Source organism: Pagrus major, chromosome 5, assembly GCF_040436345.1.
Source record: "Pagrus major chromosome 5, Pma_NU_1.0".
In the NCBI taxonomy this organism is placed as follows: Eukaryota; Metazoa; Chordata; class Actinopteri; order Spariformes; family Sparidae; genus Pagrus; species Pagrus major.
This window is the reverse complement of record NC_133219.1, coordinates 38,164,210-38,185,352: the sequence shown is the minus strand read 5'-3', so window position 1 is coordinate 38,185,352 and position 21,143 is coordinate 38,164,210. Positions and strand designations below refer to the sequence as shown.

At 45.0% G+C, this 21,143-nt stretch overlaps 1 protein-coding gene across 1 annotated transcript in view; it reads right to left on the bottom strand.

Moving 5' to 3' along the window:
* cux2b (cut-like homeobox 2b) overlaps nt 1-21,143 on the bottom strand; it is a 95,694-nt gene that overhangs the window by 25,504 nt on the left and 49,047 nt on the right. Inside the window, exon 4 of the mRNA XM_073466260.1 lies at nt 3,147-3,225. Within this exon, the coding sequence (XP_073322361.1) occupies nt 3,147-3,225 (79 nt within the window). The remainder of the gene's footprint in view (nt 1-3,146; nt 3,226-21,143) is intronic.

The following is a 21,143-nucleotide window of genomic DNA, read 5'->3' as shown; positions in this document are numbered from 1 at the left end:
AGTTGTGACCTTGGACACCAGCAGCAAGATGTACAGTGACAAACAGGCACTAGGATACTGTAGGCCCTCCTCACAGATGGCAGATACTGCAAGGGCCCGACACGGAAAATTCTCTCTGTGGTCTGACTTCTGTTTGGCTGCAGCCTGAGACGAGGGGGGATATCTGGCAGAGGAGGCAGCTAATGTCGCGATCAGTCAACGCTATAATTTTGCCTTTCCGTCTCAGATTAGGCAAATCATTAAGTCATAAATTGTAGCTGTGACTTGGCTGAAAGAGGCAGACTACGAGTTGGACCCTGACCAATCATAGCTTGCCAATCCGTCACAACTTGCATGACGTACATCGCTGATTAGAAAGGTCGTGCCGGCGGACCGCCCGTGCAGAGAAGTGCTCTGTGCTGCTTTGAGTCGACATCACACACACAGTAAACTAGGCGAGAGAAGGTGGGTCTAAACTTGAGTTGGATGGAGGGTTGATTTTCCTTTTGCTCTGTGGTGTTTCAGAGACACTGCAGGGGCGGATCAACCTGACAGAGGGACCTGGGGGCAACAATTGGCTCTTGGGGCCCCCCTGGCCCCCACAGAGTAAAAGTTAAGTTAAGACCACACAGAGCAGCTTCAGTAAGACCAAAGACAAACTGACAAACAGAGAAGCTAGTGTTGTTACAGGATAGGTGCATCAAACATTAAATTATACAGGACTAGGCACCATGCGAGCACAAAATAAAATGATTTAGGTCATAACACCATGACCTCTTTAAGACTTTGCCACAAGATCAGGTTAATCTTATTTCATATTGGACTTTAGTAGCACAATTTCTGCACAGTGGACCTGGGACTGTCAGGGTAAGGGCCCCGTTGGTAAACCATCGCTGACAGACTTTTCTAGGACGCGTTTGCAAGAAGTACAGAGAGGCTATCCACAGCCAAAAGAGGAAGGAATACACCTTTAACATGTTGGGACTTCTTAGCTGGCTAGTGTGTTAGCAAATGGTAATCCTATATTCAGGAATCAGATGGGTTAGTTCAGATTTAGAGAGAGTTTGTAACTCTTGGCCAAGGAGCCTTCATTAAAACCTGGATACAGCGCTCTTATGAAAGCTGCTCAGTGGCGCTTTGAAGCCAAAAAAAGTTTGATTTCCCGGATATGAAATTACCAGCGCGTACTCGAGACTACCACTGATTGTGAAGGGCTAGCTTCCAGTTTAGCACCGAGCTAACTTGAATAGAAATAAAATGATTGTGACACAAAGCTTGGCGCTCTACCTGGTGGCTTGGGCTATGCTAGCTCAGTTAATACCTCAGAACAGGAAGCTTGAAGAGAAAACACAATGTGTCTTAATGTCTCAATTAATAATTTCCTATTTATTTCTTCTTATTCTCATTCTTCAGTAACTATTATCTCTTTATATATATATATAGCATTGATGCTACTGTGTAAAGCATCCTTGGGTCTCATGAAAGGCGAATATAAATCCAAGCTATTGTTATTATTATTATTTTATTGGGGATATAAAAAATATACAATTATAAAAGTATACAATTATGAGTAGTTGCCATTTTCCCACAATACTACTAGTAATATGCAATAAAGGAATAAACAATCAAGTGAAACACTACAATATCCAGATATCCTTCACTAATTCTGAGTAGTGTATGCATGATTTTGCTATAAATTATTTGAGTAATTAGTATTTCTTTGAGTAGTAAGTAATGAGTAATAACTAACATTTCTCAGCCTCCTCTCCCGGCACTGTTTAGCTCCCTCTGACCTTTGCTGAGATAGAAAATAAGTGGCTTCACTCTGTATGAGCTCCAGTGATAGAGTGAAACAGACTCCCTTTGTAAAGGTAAGGTCAAATGGAGGTAGGAGGCTGGCGGTGTTACGTCACCTGATGTAACCTGACACACGAAGGTCTACTATTGTATACTCAATATAATGACCACGCGTAGTCTCTGTGTGAGTAAGAACACGGCATATAAAGAGACCGAGAGGAGAAACGATGAGCTAAAAAGTGTCTTTTTCTTACAAATAGAGTCGATGTTGAGTGACGGTGGCCTTTCTTTTTGTTTTAAAGTCTTTGTTCTTGAACGTAACAACTCTAAGTTGACTCTATTCTCTACTTGTGAGGGGTTCGTGACAAAATATATCCCTCAAGACGCTCCCGGGCTTGAATTAAGGCCTTGATATAAAAAGGTATAGGTCAGAAAATCAAACTGAATACATCTTCAAAGAACGGCATTTCTTATCAAGGAAATAACTCCATTCAAAAGTCTGTGTGTGTGTGTGTGTGTGTGTGTGTAAATGTGTGTGTGTGTGTGTGTGTGTGGTGGCGCAATATCAAGCAGGGGACTTCAAGGAAAAATGGAGACCTTTAAAAGTCAGTTGCTGCCGTCGCTGTTTCTCTGACGCAGACTTTTATCTTGTATTCATTGAATCTGTAAACAGCATTCTCTACTCCTGCCACAAGTGTTTCTCTGATCTAGACTGAGATTGGGCTGCGTTTTGCTGCCGTCTCCTGCAACAAAGAGCAACACAGTACATGTGCCCTGGCATCGAAATAACAACTGAATAAACACACACTATGTCTCTCCTCGGTCTCTGACTTACTGTCTTTGCACCCTTTTCTCCCTTTTTTCCCCCATTGGCCTCATCAGGCCCTGCGTTCCACACGAAGCCAGACTTCAGTTGGGATTTTAATTGGCCCTCCACAATCAACAGCAGAGCTCCTCAAGGATGTGTTCGCTCCTCAGCCAGGCTACACTCAAGGACCAGTGCTGGGTTTTGAAGTGGCCTCACGCAGAGTTTTGGAAACCACTCTGAGAGCACAGACTTTGAAAAATAGATAAGAGCCACAGGGTATGGGGTTTTATGTATCTTACATCCATGTGCTGTGGCACCATATCTATCTATGGCAAGAAAATTACTTTTCGGTTTGCGTATGTTGCTTCATATATCCATGATACGTCTCTGTGTGTCTTTCCAGTGATAGTAGTTGAGGTTTGATGGGGAATTGATCTCCGGGGAGTGATCTTTAAAAGGGGGGAAAGATAATTCTCGAAGTAATGTGTGTGAGTGCGGTGTTTATACTGCTGCTGTTGTTGTTTGTGAAGATGCACATCTCGGGTCTTAGTGGGAGACTCACCTGGGGCCTCGATAAGCTGTTTGTAGATTCCCAGGAACGCAGACTCGGCCTCCTTACTGCGCTTGTTCAGAGCAACCACCTGCAGGGGAGAAGACGCCGTTAAAGTAAACATCGACAGGTATAATCCCGGCATATGTCTGACTCACGATGCACAGCACATTTACATTTCAGACATTAAAGTTATGCTTTTACACAGAGCAGAAAACGCTTAAAATCTTAAAAAGCTAACAATGAATCAATAGTAAACAGAGCAAAGGTCAAACTCACAGCTTCCTTCCAATAAATGAGACAAACACTCCAGCAGCCTCACTGTATATAACATATATAACGTCTGTGTAACAGAGAACCAGCGCGCCGTGCGTCGCTAAGAACATAAATTAACCAATTCAGAGGCTGAGTTTCATCACGAGCACCGACACCTAGAGAAACACGGCGTGCACGATGACCACATCCTCCCTGTTTAGCTGCCAAGCTGCTGCATGTTGCGAGGTGACATTTGGCCTGTTAAATGTAGGTGCCGGCGCGCGCGTGAAGGCTCGCCAGTGACAGTGGCCTCCATCACCAGCAGCACTCGGCACCTGCTATCCTCGACGCGGCGGGTGATGCAAACCAATTAACGATTCATTAGGAGGGACAAAGAAAGCGAATTAGCCACCACCTGGCCCCATGGAGAGGGCACCTGCACTAGTGGGTATGTGGGTTAGCGTGCTCCCAGCTCCCGCAGAGACCTGGGGCCTGTTTGCGAGTCAGAGGACGCGCTGTAGATGCCTCTCGACGTCCTCTGCTCTGCAGCAGTAAATCAGATCAGGGCCCGTCCAAATGACCCCCCACTCCAAGAGCAGACGGAATTCAAATTATTGTCATCTATTGTCTATGTCATTTCTGTCACTGTTGATTACAGCCTCTGTCGGATCGGCTCGATGGACTCCACAACGGAGGGTCAAGTGCGCTGTGTCGGTGAGCCGGGCTGCTCCTCGTCGGTATGACTACGCTTGAAAAACACTCATTTTCGCAAAAGGCTGAAAACACTTATGAGAATGGTGGTGGTTGTGGCGGCGGCGCTGTGTTGGGGCTGTTTAGTAGGGTTATAAATAAGGTGTGTGGTAAACAGCGAGGGAGACGGAGAGCCTTTGATTTACTGGAAATGGCTGGCGTCTTCCCTGGGGAGGCATAACGACAGCATCATGTTTAAAGAAATATCATAAAGATCAAGCAAATCCCCCCCACCCCTCCCCATCACTCCCACTTGGAGCAGCTCAGAGGAGTTCATGGAAAATGGAAAAGGCTGGAGCCCAATCAATACAGATGCAATAGTCTGCAGCTCTCAGCCAGCTCCCTGCTACACAATGCTGTTGTTTCACTCAGCTATACCCCAATTTAAGCCCCCCGCCCACCGAACTCCATCTGCCCCCCCGAGCAGCCCACCTCCCCTCTCCTCTCCTTCCAGGACATGAGGTTCACGTTGGCACGTCCGTGAAAACGCGTGAAGCACTCAGGCCCCATAAACAGTTTCCAGCTTTATGAGTACATCAACAACTAGTGTTGGTTCAGCTCAGGTTTGCTTTATGTCCACTGATGAGAAGTGTTTTCCTGTTTGCTTCGTTTTCTCTATGAACAGAAGCAATCTCCCGACCAGTAGCCAAAAAACAAACGTGACAACGAGCAAAGCTCCAACGGCACTTTGTGACATCCAGACAAACTATCATCATCCCGAGCTCACACCTCAACTACATGGCCACTGCGGCAGGGTGGCTGAGCCCACCGCTAGTAATCAACGTTTCACTGACAGTCGGCTCGCTGGCCTGGCCTCCTCTGAAGCACATACATCAAACGAGGCTCCCGACTGCATATGTAAAAAGCTCTGAGATCATGTGAAGGCAACAGCCAGGGCTCCTTCTCCCAGAGACGCGCGGGGTCTCCTGGCCCTCCATCATCCTTTAACGAGAGAACACGGAGATTACCTCCACAATCACACCATTAACCTGCCTACAGACGCTAGGAGAGACATCAATCACACGCCTGCCTGACGCCTTCTCACGTTAGCACCAGCTATGCGTATGGATACCCCCCCCATTTCCTCCACAACCCACCCTTGCTATCATCAAAGTACTCTGAGGTGACGTGCATAATACGGGCTGATCGGGGAGTCATCTTCATCTCCATGCTAATCCACCTCCAGCCAAGCACTTTGGATCTCAGAGAGAGAAGTCTCACAGTCGCAGATACGAGCTGATAGGGCCGCTGCACAGAGAAGGTACGGCTCGAGGAACGACTACAACCTGCAGATCTCTTCCCTCCTCTTTTGGATGCCAGATACGGCTCTGGCCCTGGCTTCGTGCTCACAGCGCATTCTTTGTTTTCACCCGTTTTGTGATAAAGGATATGGCTGCCGAGGGAATGGGCTTGGCCACAGGTTGATTTTACAAGCAGGAGTAAAGCCTGGGGCAGAGTAGCAAGAGAGAGACAAAGGAAACCTGTTAGCGCTCCACCATAACTCTTCACGCAGCAACAGAGTGGGCAGAACACAGCCTCTGGGACAAGGCTGCTGGGAAATACTTACTGATAAGCCTTTGAGAATACTTACAGTACCCGCTAGTGAGTCTTTGTGTGCATGTGTGTGTGAGAAAGAACGAGCTAGCATGTGTTGAGGCGAGAGAAATAAATGAAGGAGGAGAGAACAAATCTAGAGTGAAGTAGAGGAAGCAGAGTGAAGGGCTACTGAGCGACATACAGAGAGAGACGGAGAGACAACGGAAAAGAGAGGTTCCCATAAAGAGCGCAATTAGCAATTATGCAGTCATCAATTACAATTATCACAACTGGTGATTATGCAATTATCACTCTAAATCATCGTTTTCCCCCTCTGCCTTACCAGTTTGCCACCCCCTGTGATTTGGTTGTTTGAGGATGGCTTGTGATGATGCAGGTGATTAGAGTGTGTGTGACGATGATGGGGGTGTTGGGCGGGTGTCAACGCAGATCTCGCACAGTGTGTGAGTGCAAATAAGTGTGCGAACACTTGGAAGCATGGCTGCATATGCATCTGTGCCTGGGTGTACGCAGCATGTGATTTCATTCTCTGTTTCGGCTTTTTTTGTTTTTTGCATGAGTGTGTGCACGCAGTAGATGATCGTGGATACACTGCTCCCATCTCAAGGTGAGTGTGGTTTGGTGTTGTGGGTGGTTTGGGGACAGCAAATGTATAGTTCCACAGTCCCTGAGGCCTCTAAATTACCTGTCATCTTCCCCATGATGCAAAGGTCAGTGCACAATCATAGAGAGTCCATCCTACTGTGCTGCTCACTGAGCGCCAGTCCAGCCCACAGGCTGACAGGATGTCACAACAACCCCCGATCCCGCTCCATGCTTATTAGAACAAAACAGTGGGAAGCCCAACACCACCGCAACACCACTTGTCACAACACCTTCCCGAAGAATCCACCGGATTCCTGACAAACGTCCAGTTTCGTGGCGTTAATAGTGTCGGGAAAATCAGGCAAAATGTGGGCAAAGCTCTACTATTATGCTTCTGATAAGTAACATTTCCAGCAGCTAAGATTCCTTTGTCTTTTAGCTCAGTGTTACTAACCCTTGGTCCTGTGTCGGGGAAATCTACCTTTCCCCAGCTCCTCGTAACAGCTTTTTACTTTGCAATTAATATTCACAACTCAAAATTAGTTTGGGATATTGGGATATGGGTGCATATACGCGTGTGTGTGGATATGCAATGAGAGTCAAATGAAATGTGTTGCATTATTTTTGGGGAACAAAAATATTCACAAAACACGGAATAAAAATTCAGATATGACAAAGAATAAATAATCAAGTGAAACACTAAAATATCCAAATATCCCTCACTAATTTTGCATTGTGTATTTCACCAATAAATAATCTTTTCCTAGTATAATTTTTCAGCAACATTGCAAAGTTAGAGGTCAAACTTTTTGCACCAGTCACATCGCTCACACTATATTATATCTTTATTTATATTCACACATATTCTTATTATGTCTTTTAAGTATTTTTAGTTTGTTGTTCTGCACCTGGACACCACAGCAAATTCCTCGTATGTGTAAACTCACCTGGCAATAAAAGCAACTCTGATTCTGATTCTGGTTCTGATTGTGAAGTAAAGGACCGACTCATAGGAGCTTCATATCCAAGTGTCTTTGGGTTATTTTAGAGCAGTTATATGTAAGAACTGTCCACCTGTCAAATTCATAGACGAAGTAAATAAGGGGCAGCATATCACCAGACTGTTAGCTAGTTAGCTCAGTTAGCCGTGCAGCTAGCAGTCAGGATTGGGACCTCAGGGGACTAGATGCGCGTCGGTATTTACATCGCTAGCACCGGGGCTTTGGACCGGGACAGGCTAACGCTAGCTGGTTAGCATGCTAACTTCTTTGCAACATCAAAACTGTTATTTCTTCATGTTCTGTTGATAGTTTGAGTTCGTTTTTAAATGTTTCTCACTAACTTCTTACATTTTGTCTCTTTAATGTCTTCAGGTACAATAATACAGATTAGAGCTGCAACTATTTCCATTGTGAATTAATTCATTCAGTACTTTTCATTAACTAGTTTGTAAATTAGTTTCTAAGATGTCTTCACAATGACGGAACCAGCTTGTTTTGCTTGATTAATGACTTCAACAATTAATTGATTAATGATTCTGTCACTTGTTTCGGCTTTAATGCAGATCCACAAAGATATGAGTTTATAAACAATATTTCTTTTATACTTCTGATCCTGATTAATGAAAGGTTAGCTTTAGCCGTGGGTCTGGTCTCTTCACTTCCTGTACAAATTAATGCTTTGATCTTCAAAGTCAAACCCAGAAAATTATGGCTGATTTTTCTATTTTCTGGAATCCATTTTAGTTTCCATAAATGTTTTTAATCAGCCAAGGTGATACCATATCTCGCCCACTTTTGTTTTCTAATGTCTACTGAAGAGAGCCATTAAACAAAAGGTCGAAATTAAAAACTGATGGCATTTTTTTTTTTATATTAAGAGATGCATCTTAATGGCTGACTGGCATCACTCACGGTTTCATCACTGCATAAACAATCCAAGGTAGAAACCTGCAGACAGCTATGTGCTTTCAGTTTCCTTCATATGTGATCTGTATATTTTTTAAAAAAGCAAATGCAAAACCGCAGTTTTGCCTTCAGAAGCAGGCTTCAAGATCATATTTTAGCTGTGCCACCCAGCACTTTTGTAGCTGTCACTGCTGGCGTTTGTTTTGCGTCGAGTGTAGGTTCAGAGGAGAGGCGGGAGGAGAGAGATGAGTTGGTGTGGAGTGACTGATGAGTGGGTGGAGGAGAGGGGCAGAGGTAAACACTATTGCAATACAGTCTGGACGGTGTAGAGACCCGTGTACACCCACACACGCACACCCACGTACACACACACACACGCACACACTTGAACTCGGGGAGCATGCAAACACACACGTCAGGTCGCACTCACACGCAGATGCACACTGCACACAGGCTGCGTTTGAGGGAAGATTTAATCATGGTGACACCCATCTCGGAGCGGTGGTAGCAGCATGGCGGTGGCTGTGACCGTCTCTGGATGCCCGGCGAGATGAGCAGTCAGAGCACTGACACACATCTCGTCGCCACGTCAATTCCAATCAGCGGTGCCTGTCAGTCAACGCGCCGCGCTCACAACGGACTGACGCCGCCGCCACTCTGCCACTGCAGAGCTGCCGTCTCAGCCAAATAAATGGCCAAAGCTGACCAATATTCTTTTGTACCACTTATCCCCTCCTGCAGCGATGTACATGCTGCAACGATGCAGTGACAAATTCAGAGTGAAAATACAACTCGATTCATGGGAGCCTTGTCGGAGAGGCTCATTCACATTTGAATGGATGTATAGCAGAAAAACGACAGAAAATATGTCAATATAGGTTTAAAGACAGGTTTCGAGACCCTGTTAATCCATCCATCGTACAGGTATTATATCATTTAAAGTCATTAAACAAAGATACAAGTCTACAGCCATGGTAGTTCACATTGACAATAGATTGGTGTAGGGATGACGTTTTTTTGTAAGCTAACCCGGAAGTTAGCATCGTCCTCGTTCCCTCCACAAAAAGCCAATGGGAGTTTTGAATTGGATTTTAGAATAATGAATGAGGTGTAAATTAAATCTCTAGCAGTAAAAAGCTAATGTTAGGCTACAAACAGACGACATCACGGTCACATGACTTAAACGTCACCACCACTAAGCGTCTTACTGCACAATTACTATACATGTTTTCTATAAACTGATCAATGTACAAGTTGTAAAGTCACAGTTAGAATAGTTTGTAACTAAAGTGGGCCTGTAAAGACGGACGAGTGAGTAGATGAGTCTCCGTGTTCGCTGTGAGGACGTTTAATGTCCCCGACAACCTCTGTAGTCTCATTTAAACACGTGTTAGCAAAACCATATTCTCTCTGAATGACAGTGACGACGTACTGTAAGTCTCTCTCTCTCTGAGGTGTGCACTGTCACACCTTTTCTTATTTGAATTAAATACCTGTTATTGTGATCTAATTTACACAATTGTTACAAGAAGTGGGCTGCTGTGTGAAAGTCACGGATATGGACCAGATAATGAAGTGATGAATGTCGCTAGTGACGGCAATATCCCAGACTCCCTTACAAATCGAGTGATTTTAAGAGTCGTTGCATCATGAGGAGAAACTTTATCAACTTTGTGAAACGGCAACAGCACATTTTAACTCATGAATGCCTTCTTGTAAATTCGGCATTAAGTACAATACATTAAGATGTTTCTTTCCTTGTTTAAAGAGTCAGTTTACTGTTACTTCTTTGGAGAAAGAGGAAAATGGAGAAAGTCGCCGGACTCCCTTTAAAAAACGCTCAATTTTAAACGTGTTGCATTAGGAGAAACTGTATAAACGTTGTGAAACGCTGTCTACAACACATTCTTAACTATTCGGGCCTACTTGTTCATTCGGTAAATGTTATACATGAAGAATTTCTTTCATGTTGAGCAGGGTACGATGCGTTTAATGTCAACATACTGGTTTTGCCGAGGCTCTAAGAGGGGAGTGGTGCACAGTAAAAACAAACTATCGTATGTTAAAGCAACATCTATATTGTTAATAGCAGTCGTGCATTGTTGTTATTACTCCTCCTTGTTTCCAGAGCACAGCTTGACAACACTTGACAACAGCTTGACAACGGCGTGAATCCTGCCCTTGGCACTGATTGGCAAAATCATTAGTCCCCCTGCGGCACTCATTGGATCATCACGATGCCAGATGATTCAGCCGACTCGGTGGTCTGGATCGTTTCATGGCAATTCATCCAACAGGTGTCAAGACATTTCCATAAAGCTACAACAGTCATCCTCATGGTGGTGCTGGATGAAAAGTCAGAAAGACTCATCCTCTGGGGAACATGAATGTCACAACTGTTTATCAATCCATCGAATAGTTGCTGAGATGTTTCAGTCTGAACCAAAGAGGCGTACAGACGGACTGACAGACCTACATTGCTATCCGCAGCTAGCACGGCTAACAAAGGTAGATCAAGATATATATCGTAAGGTGTTCCACTTGAATCTGTGACAAGACTAAATGAGTGAGACCTTGGGCCAATGCCCCCGTGGAGAACAGCGATAATGACCCAGGCTGAGAGGAAAGCATTTCTCTATAGATCAAGGTGGAGCTGACGTAATCCCAATGGACGTGGCACACGGAGCAGCATGAGAGACAGAACATGGCACGACATTAAACCCAGATCAAAGGGCCTGCTGTCTCCACCACGCAGCAGGTGCCTTCTGGGTCCCCCTCACCATCAACAGGCGGCACGAGCGCCGTGCTTCCCGCCCTCTCGACAAAACTCAAAAGCGGCAGCCTCGGCACTAACATCTCAAAGTCACGACAAAGTCAAAGTCAAGAGCCTGTGAGAGACAAACGGAGGGAAGAAAACAAATCTTTTCTGAATGTCTTTGTAGTTCAAAAGACAGGAGTTGTCATTTTCTTTGAGCTCGTGCTTTCAAATGTTTGATGCAGCGAATGACCTAAACCTTGAAGAGAGTGTGTCTGCTCTAAAACGTATCTATCATGGCACGATGGGAGGGAGCGGGGGCGTGCTGAGGCTAAGATGAAGGCACCCGGTTGATGTGGTGAAAAGGGAGGGCTGTGAAAAAAGTAGTAATGAGTGCACCTGGACTGGAAATTCAGAGCTGGGAGAACTGTAAAGAGGAGAGAAGAGAGGAGAAGTGTAGGTAAGGGCTAATTATAAAAATAAAGTGCCCCCATTATCCCGGTGCTGTACTGCCCTAGTGAACAAAGCTACAACAGATGGGGTGTCATGGGTAACTGTGCCAATGTGAGCCAAAGCCCTGGAGTGGATGGACCCTGGCAGGGCGCTAGCGGAGCAGCCCTGGCAAGGGGGAGGCACAGCTGCATATCTCGCCCTCAGACACATGTTGACAGTGTTTCTCCAGCCCTGCCTACACTAGTCAAGGTGAGACAGCATGACACGAGGGGGAGCGAGAGGGAGAGCGAGGGAGAGAGCGCTCCTCTATGATGGATAGCGTTCTCCATCCACCTCTCCTCTCTCTCCCTCTTAGAAGGCTGGTGACTTTCCAGTGAGGCAATTATCATTGCGGAATGCATAATAGCCTAATTAATTACAGGTGTCAGCGCTGCCTTTGTTTCAGCATGGAGGAACATCATGCCAAAGCCGCATCCGCTAAAAAGAGCAGCCGCTGATGAACGAGCCTTGAACCGCGGCTAGAAGAGCGCAGCTGAAGGAGGGAACGGATCGCTGTGGAGACGGCTTGAAGTCTGCCAAACAATCCCTGCGTCTGTTAGCTAACGAAAGACGGATTGGAAACACATGGTGCAGAAATTAGGTCCATTATTTGCTTGATAAATCTGCCGTTGTCAGTGGCAGCGCTCGGAGGAAGATCTCAGGTAGGCCCCTGCGCAGGACGGCTCCGTGGGTAATTTGGTTCGGAGAAAGCGGAGACCTTGCACGGCGTTGGTGGCAGCGCTATCAACAATGAACCAGCGTTTCCTGACAAACATGGCATATCATTTGTCCTGTCAGATTCGCCGATTTCATTCATTGTAGTGAGAAAGCCGGAAAAGGCAGACAATTGCTGGAGAGAGAGAGAAAAAAAGACCTAACAGGACCTGCGAAGGAGAGAAGTGAATGATGGGGTGACTAGGGAGGAGAGACAGCGCCGAGATTCCTGTTATTCTCCTCTTCAGCTAAACACAAGCGTACTTTGGTGCGGAAACTTGTGTTTGTGTGTGTGTGTGTGTGTGTGCACTGTACAGCGTGTGTGTCTTTCCACGGGGGGTCGTGGCGGTAGGCTGATAATCCCTCCACGCCCCCAGGCAGTGGGGGCTCATTGTAGAGTACATTGAGTCTAATAGGAGCGGGCGCTGCCGTCGTATGCAGCTCTCCCTGCTCCCACTGTGAGGAGAGTTTTACATAATTAATGACTGTTGATGTTTCCCAGGTAGTCGCCCGGCAAATTCACTCCAGACTCGGCTGCCACCGCCGTCGGTTCCACAGAGAATGAGCGACACCAGAACAGACAGCTTACATTACAGGCATAAATAAGGCAATTTTGTACAGTGTCTTCAGACATTACTGTGAGGGGGGTTCAGGGCCAATGATTCGACTTTGCTTCAGAGAAACGCTCAGAAAGAGCTTTTCTATGTCTCGGAGTCTACAGAGAATTTGCGCTTGATCCGAGTAAAACTGCCTCCTTTAGTGTTTTTATAATTCTGTATGCTGTTGGAGACGCACAGCGAGAAGAGCGCTGCCTTTTCAAGATAACAGTCGACGGCTCCAGACGGATGAGCGTTCATGTCTGCACGAATCAGTCTAATCTGAATGTCGATCTTAATACACGTGAGCCCGGTGGTCTCGGGGTTTGTCTGTTCCAGACCACTGACAGCCTGGTGCGGCCTCGGGGCCCCTGCACATATTACTGGGAGGCAGTCCACATTTATACTGGAGCATGTTAAATTAAACATTTAAACACGACACCAAGGGAAGGCTATTTTTTACTGCTCTCGGCCCACTAGTCATTATTAATTTGTAATAACCTTTAAGGCTTTTTGATGTCATACATATTTTACAGAGAGATATCACTCCCAGCCAGACTGGAGAAGGGCCTGTCGATGACAGATCACCAGAGTGCCACCGAAATGTGCCTTCGCCTGCTATAATTAGGACCAGGTGAAGGTTAAGAGTGATCTCTGGACTGCGTGTGGTATGCATTTGTCTGCACGCCACCTCGCACCTCGCTAATGCATCAGCGCGATGACGCGTCAACACCGAAAAGATTAAAAGAAGTGCGGCGGCCAAGAAGAAGAGAGCGGGCGAGGATTTTCCCAAAATCATTTCCCGCAAAAAAACAGTGCACGACGTCTCTCTGGCAGTGGCCCTGACCATCATTTCAAAACCTTTTAGGTATTTATGAATGCCCAGTGTAAAGGAGTTCATTTCAGTTGCATAAATCAGCCGAGTGGTTGAACACTGGGGGGGGCGAGGGGACACATTAACACTCCACTCTCTGTCTCCTTCATATTCCTCTGCTAGAGGGCTGGCCGAGGCCCATCTTGCTCCCCGCTCTGCTGGGAGGACCTCCATGCCCGCTGGATGCCAGCCTAAAGCTCATGTACGCTGGTGCCAACACGCCACTAAAAGCTGTAAAACAAATGAGCTCTGTTTGGTTAATGTACGCTGATTGACCTCTGCTGCCAGGCATTTGATGTCATGATTGTAATGACCAGCTTTCCCGCCTGATCACTCATATACAATGTGACAGGCGCGAGGTGGCATTTCAGTTTGACTGAATGAGGGCTAATCAGATAAGATGCCTATGACAGCAAGGAGCTGATGTTGTTTTCATATCCAACGAGCTGCTGAGAAAATTAGCGAGCATTCAGAACGTATTTGTTTTAAGTTGTAGTTGTGGTTTTTGAGGCATCAGCTCCAGAGATTTTTTTTTGCTTTCTTCCCTAAAAGTTAGTGGAAGTATGATTATATTTAACAATTCAGTGGTTGTGCAGGTGTTTCAAAAACTTTCTTTGGTGCTGAACCGCAAATAAAAAAGCAATGTGTGCTTGCAACCTTTTATCACACGGAGCGTGTCTATGAGCTGTGAGCAGGTTAATCAAAGAGTGACCTTCCCTTCGACAACGTTTCAGAGGATTTAAAGGGGCGATATGTAGTTTTGGAGAAGAAATTCAGACTTTACAATACTAATGAGCTAACAAACTCAGAAATATTACATTTTTTTCCATAAATGAATAAACAAGCTGTTCTCAGAGGAAAATAAGGTCCCAGGACACTGTTTGAAGCTAGAAAGGTGGCAGGGTCCGCCACATATAAACAAAGTAAAACAGAATGAAACTGTGTTTTCCTTTAAGGTTTCAGTTTACTGATTAAAATTACTTACGAAAAACTACATAGTGCACCTTTAAGAGGTGAAACTAGACAGTGTTTCAAAAGAAAGAAGCGAATATTAAAAGTTTTTGGTTATTTTTTTTACAAGAAAGAATCTTTGGAGGTTTAAACGGAGGCTGGAAGAAAATGTTGAGATTAAAATTTTGATCAGATTTCATTTGAAGTGTTTCGGTTCGGGCTCAGTACAGCAACACGCTTATCTTCAGTTCTCCTGGAAGATACATTTGTTTTTCATGTTTTATTCACACATTTACTTTTTGGATTTCGGGCCACTTACTGAATTTATGTACATTTATATTGCATATGTGAGAAGATATGGAGGGGAGAGGAAAGCATCTCTTGACCCAGGACCCCCCCTGTGGTCCCGAGCCACAGAAAGCATTATACAATCTTTCATAGGGGCTTTTTTTATATATATTTATATATATTTTATATTGTCTATTTTGTATTTTGTAAGCATGTAAACCTTTTGTGTCTTGTCATCTCTAGTTGTTTCCTCGCTTCATTAACTTGAATTTGTCTCACCTGGTGTGTCATTATCTGGGTCATGTGAGTGACTCCTATTGGCTGCGGCCACATGCTGTTGTTTGTTTGGAGCCCTGATGGTCAAAACATGTTTTAATTATTGTCCTTTTAATAATTCAGCTACTACAATAAAGGCTTTTTTAGTACTTCCCTCTTCGTTCCCCTGATATTTTCCTTTTTTGGAGTGCCTTTGAAATCACCTTCGTCTCCCGGTTTTCCAAGAGCACTTGACGACAACTTTTCGCCACCAGTGTGTTTCGGTCTTCGCTCCTCTTTCTTTCGTCTTATATCTTCAATAGTTTTTTAGTTTGCAGTTCATTCTTTTCGTTACATCATTGTGAAGCAGACATTCAGGAGCACTAAATCAATCCTAAGCAGCCTCAGAAACAACTCTTCAGCAAGCTTTATATATAGGACCTGACTTTAGTGGTTATCTATTGGATGCTGAGCGTTACATAACCCTCCATATGCTCAGAGTGTAGGACAATTCCATACGGGTTATAAATAAAGAAACCTGACGCACGGCTGCAGCCACTGTGATTTGGGCAAGTTCTCACATGGGATGTCATAGTTCTGCAGTGCTAGCCCCACTGCTATTTCAGGCTCTGCCTCATTAGAACATCCGCCGTGAGTGAACAAAAAAAAAAAAAATATAACAGACTGTACAAAAGACATTTCATTAGGGAAGAGAGAGCACGAAGAGAACGTTCACCCTCTCAGCCACGGAGCGGTTCGGCGTTAAAAACTCCCTGCATCCGGGATGGATGCGTTGTGAAGTGCAGCCGGGCCCGGCGAAAAGTGCTGAGATCTGTGTCACATGATCCAACATGGAGGAGGAGGAGGAGGAGGAGGAAGGTCTGCTGGCCCCTCTGCTGACAGGGGGGGGGCACAAACATGCAACCTGCCACACAATGACTGCAATTACCCCCACATCCACTGCCTCCAGCCGGGGAGAGAGTGTGTGTGGAAGTGTGAGGGACGGGACATGCGATTATGCATGTAAGTGTGAGTTCTGGCATTAGAGAGGAGGAAGGAGCGGGGGGGGGGAGAAAACTACACAATATTGCGTGACTGCCTGTACCTGCCTGTGTGATTGTGTGTGTGTGCCTGTGGAGGCCCTCTCACACCACAGCGGCTGGCTAATTTAGTTAGGGAATAGCTGGCTGTCCTTCAGGTGAATGGACAGAGATTGGTCTCAATATGAGATGTAATAAAACAAGCCCATCACTGGATCTCACCGCACCTTCGGCTGTCCTTCACATGTCTCGCCAGAAGAAGACACACGCCCACAAACACACACACACATACACACTCACAAACCCTATTTCCACCATGAAGCAAACCTGCTTTCTCACTTTATTTTAAATCGCCTGCTTTCTATTTATTTATATTCATTACCGGTGGCACTGATACAATTAAAATGTTCACACACACTTACGCACAATTTACATCTCAGTTGTCTCAAATACATTAAAATAATGCTAATCCTCTTACAGCCACCCGCTGTGGTGGAAGAAGTACTGAGCAACTTTACTTTAAAAGAAATACGTTTCCTGCTTGCATAAAACTGGGCTGTCTGTGCAGTACACATACTTTTTAAATCAGTGACTCATGAGCAGGGAAGACGGAGATAAAGGGGCCTGTGGTATTCCCTTTTGTTTAAAAGGTAGAAAACCTACAACGACCAGAATGCATTGCGGCGCACTTCCAAACTTTGTAGACTGAAAATACGTCATTATAAAGACGACACAGCCAACAGTCTCGTTAGTGACGTTGTCTCGTAACTTAAACGTTGTAGAGCTGCTCCTGTATGTTAGCAGCTCACAGAACTGAACCAGAACCAACTCTCCTTTCACATAACTGCAGTTGTCAGTATGAGCAGATTTATTGTGATTTTCATCTTTTTTAGTAGCTTTTCTGAGCCCAGTTGGCGGCCATGTTGGTGCTGAGCGAGACGGTGTAGTTCACTGAGCGCTTTGACAAAAAACTACATGAATAAATTACTTTATTAACGCCAAACTGAGACTTTATTGACTTGGAATACTATCTTTTAAATCAACAAACATCACATGTGCAGTTCATGGCACCATTCAAGCAGGATCGTAAAAGATTATTTGTCTCTCTCCGTTCACTAGCATACAAAGTTTTTCTGAAATAAGGTCAGTCAGTTGGGCGCTGCTTGGTTTTGGTTCGTCGTCCATTTTGAAACTAGAAACAGTATACTGGCCGTCTGGTTGTAAACAGTATCGTATTACATCTAAAACAGTACACTGAAATATGTTTCTGAAAACATTTTAGGGGTGTAGTGACAGAATCAGCACCGCTCATTTGGGGGATTTCAGCTGGGGAAAGAGAGCGGGGCTCGTCTCTCGTCTCTGTTTAAGTAAAAGTACTATAGTCTCTTCATACTACAGTACATTAAAAGTATTTAAAGCAGCAAAATAGGGACTTTAAGCAGTGACGGTAGAGGGACAGCTACAGTGTCGTAGTGGAAAACTAATATCACTAAGTAGCATTTAACTCTTACGACGGCTACTTCTGTAACCTGACGCACTCCAACATCAGGAAGTGTTGAGATAGCATCAGTGTGGAGCCGTGGTCGTCCCCTCAACCGTCACAGCTTAAAGTTACTAATGTTCTTAAAGTTATAAAACACTGTGAGTGACATCATTGAAGTGTTAATGTTGGTGCGTGACTGTGTAAGCAGCACTTCACTGTTGTATCTGTTAGCTAACTGCTCCATTGTCTACTGGTTCACGAGTTCAATCTGAGATGTTCAAGGCAAAAACATTGAGAAAAAAACAAAAGTTCTGCTGCAAAAAAATTATATTCATGTTTTGAGACTTTTCTATAATTTTGCTTTTGCTTTGAATGCTAATTTTACCTCTGAATATTTATTCAAATGAAACCATCTGAGAAATTTAGATGGGAAATTACTCTTCTGTAGAAATACATCTGTGACAAGAAGCCCCGACCGGACACTGGACTGATTTAATCTTTGCCAATTTATTATGTTTTATAAGCTTATCATGTGATTTTCTTTTACATGTATCTTGTAGTGAAGTACAATATTTCCCTCTATGGTACAAAGTGGCAGAAGATAACCTCCATGTCTCCTGTATAGTGTGAAACAGTGCCTCTCTGTGAGGACCGAAGCCCGGCTGACTCCACCTGTCCTCCAGTTTGGCTCCGGCTGACTCCTGCTACATCCTGCCAGCTGCTAGCATCCACGGCCCGGTGACCAGCAGCTTCTTCCCCCTCTCTGGCCGTCCCCACAGCCCCCTACTCCAGGCTGGGGGGGCCCTTCACTCGAGAAGAAGAGCTGGAGCTCTCCCACTAAATCCACTGAGACCCAATTACAGGGACAGCAGGAGAAATCACGAGGAGATGCAAAGTTACTTTGCTTTAATTGAGGATGTGTTTAACGCTCTCCTCAGGCCACCATGGCCACTTTATGTCTGGGATGAAACAGAGAGCCCTGCTGTGGGACTTTAAAACATATATCTGTTTGTGACAAAGGCAAAGAACACTCGTATCTGTGGGCTTAGATATTTAAGGGCGGCGGGTGTGATTTAGGACGTCGTATTTCCAGAGTAAAATAAGAATAAAACAAGCAGATCTCTTTAAAGTGTAAAAACACATTTGATTTGTGGTGAAGAAGCGGCGCTTTAATGTGCGCTGTGCGTTCGAAGAGTTGCTTCCCCTCCCTGGTACGAGAGTAACTTCACTTGCAGCTGCTTGTTTTAATAGAGCCACATGTTAATTAGTATTGTAGTTAATCCCATATTAGAGAGACCCAAACTGTCAGGTCATATTATAAACAATCGGTCCTAATGTTCGTGCATGTGACATTTGGAGCTGCTATCTCTTCTAGCAAAATGTTCCCAAGGTACTAATTGGCCTACTTTACGCTGTCTTTCTTTGAATTGCCAGTTTCTTTATCATTTAGGATATTAGCCTTGACAAGCATCATTCCATATACCATAGGCCGACTAACAGCGGAGACGAGCTGCATCTGTTTTGGGTTTTTTTGCAGAGGGACAGCAAAAATGGGGAGTAAATGATTTACACAAGAATGTAATACTGCAAGACCTACCTTCATGGGATATTAAACACAATTTGAAAGAAAGAATAAAAGTTCAAACACTTAGCCAGCAGCAAAGTGAGTGTAACTTTTCTCTGCTTGCATTATTTAAGATAGGCTCCATCATTTTATCAATCTATCGATCTCTCGCCAGAAAGATGAAAATGGGAAAATAATGAGGCCGATGAATGCTGTGTAAAGAACATCAATGTGCAAAATTTAATTATCTGTGGTGGAAAAGAGAAGGAAAATGTGTCGGCTGTTTTCTAAAACAAAAAAAAAATAAAAAAGTGGGGGAAAAAAAAAAAGGAGCAGTTAATATTTTTCCCTCTCTGCATATTTTAATTACCAGATCAATCATAACTACGTACCGCAGTACTGCAGAGAAAAGAAAATTGCAAGTCTAAATGAAAAACAATAGATTTGCTTTAAAGTCTTCGCTCTTTTGAAGTCTAAATTAAAATTTCAGGTGCCTTTACAAGAGCCTTCTTCAGAAAGTTATGATATTTAATTAGCGTGTTTAGATTTTGCTGAAATTAAACTTCACAGCCGAGCATCATGTGAAATGAAGACTGGTATTCCCAGGATTTCAGCAGTGCTGGCGGGGAGGGGGGGGGGGGAACACCGCAGTTGTACAGAGGGAATTAAATCACTTCAGCACATGTGGGCTGTGTATCCTCTGACAGAAGCTCATGTTCTTTTGACTCGTGCTGCCACCGGCTTGATCTGAGGCTGGGTCTCGCTGCTCAATGGAGCAAGAGAAACAACTTTGCTCTCTGACTGTCTGTGCAGCTCCGATTCTGCGCCTGAAAATCAGAGAATCGCGCCGTAGAATTGGCGGAGCAGCTCTCCCGTTCCGCCTTTTTTCCTCCTCGCATGAGCCTTTCCTGGTTGTGCGAGCGCTGATGTTTATTTCTCCTGGCATGTCCTCGCCGGCGCTGAGCCACCGATTTCACACATTTTTATTGGCTAATTTGACTGTGCTCTTGCCAGCAGCTGAGAGTGAGCCAGGAGTCAGAGATCCTCAGAGACAGTGCTACTGCTACTGCTAGTGTTCGCTGCTCTCTCTGGCTTAGGGTGCCTGGAGGGATCAGAGGAAAGGGGAGGGAGGCTCTCACCTGTCTCATAACAAGTAGTTGACCATGTTAGACTGAGCCGAGCAAGGTCTTAGAAACTGCCTCTGAGATTAGTTACTGTCTGCTGCTGGCGAGTGTCTGTTTGGTGAGGAGGTCAGGAGGGGAATGTGATTGCCTGTCTCTTAAGGTGACAGGGGTTTAGAGGAGCGGCTGTACACCCAGTCAGACGCCCAATAGGAGCGGTGCAGCCGGCGCTGTGCGTGCGTCCATCCTCAAACATGGCTAACATTTGCACAGCAGCGGCAGTCAGGCGTGACGTCTCCGGGCTCTGAGGTTTGTGCTGTCAGGACGGTAGAAATTAAACCTGGCACTGCAGAGCAGAATGTGCTGAAACTCATCAATTCCACATGGCTAGAGAGCCAAGTGCCTATTTATAACATCCCCCCCCCACACACCCCAACCAACCCCACTCTCTCTCTTCTTTACCTGGTGTGCATCCCTGGCTCTAAACACGCATCCATAATGATGAATACACCCAACTGGGACGCTCCGACAGGGCATCAGTCAGGACAGGAAAACAAACACGCCAACACACACACACACCATCAGATCACAGCACAGCAGAGGAGGGATAAGACTGACACTGGGAAAGGCTGATGGAAAGGTTGAGGCGTCTCAGCATAAAAACACCCAGCAGAATCACAACAATCAGTCACCACGCAGGAAACAAACAAGGGCAGTCAGATATATTAAACTTCTTCAAAAAAGGGCCCAATCTGGAGCTGAGATGTGGCGTACGGCTGGTGAAATACTGCCACCCAACTACTGGGGTTTTTTTTGTTTTTT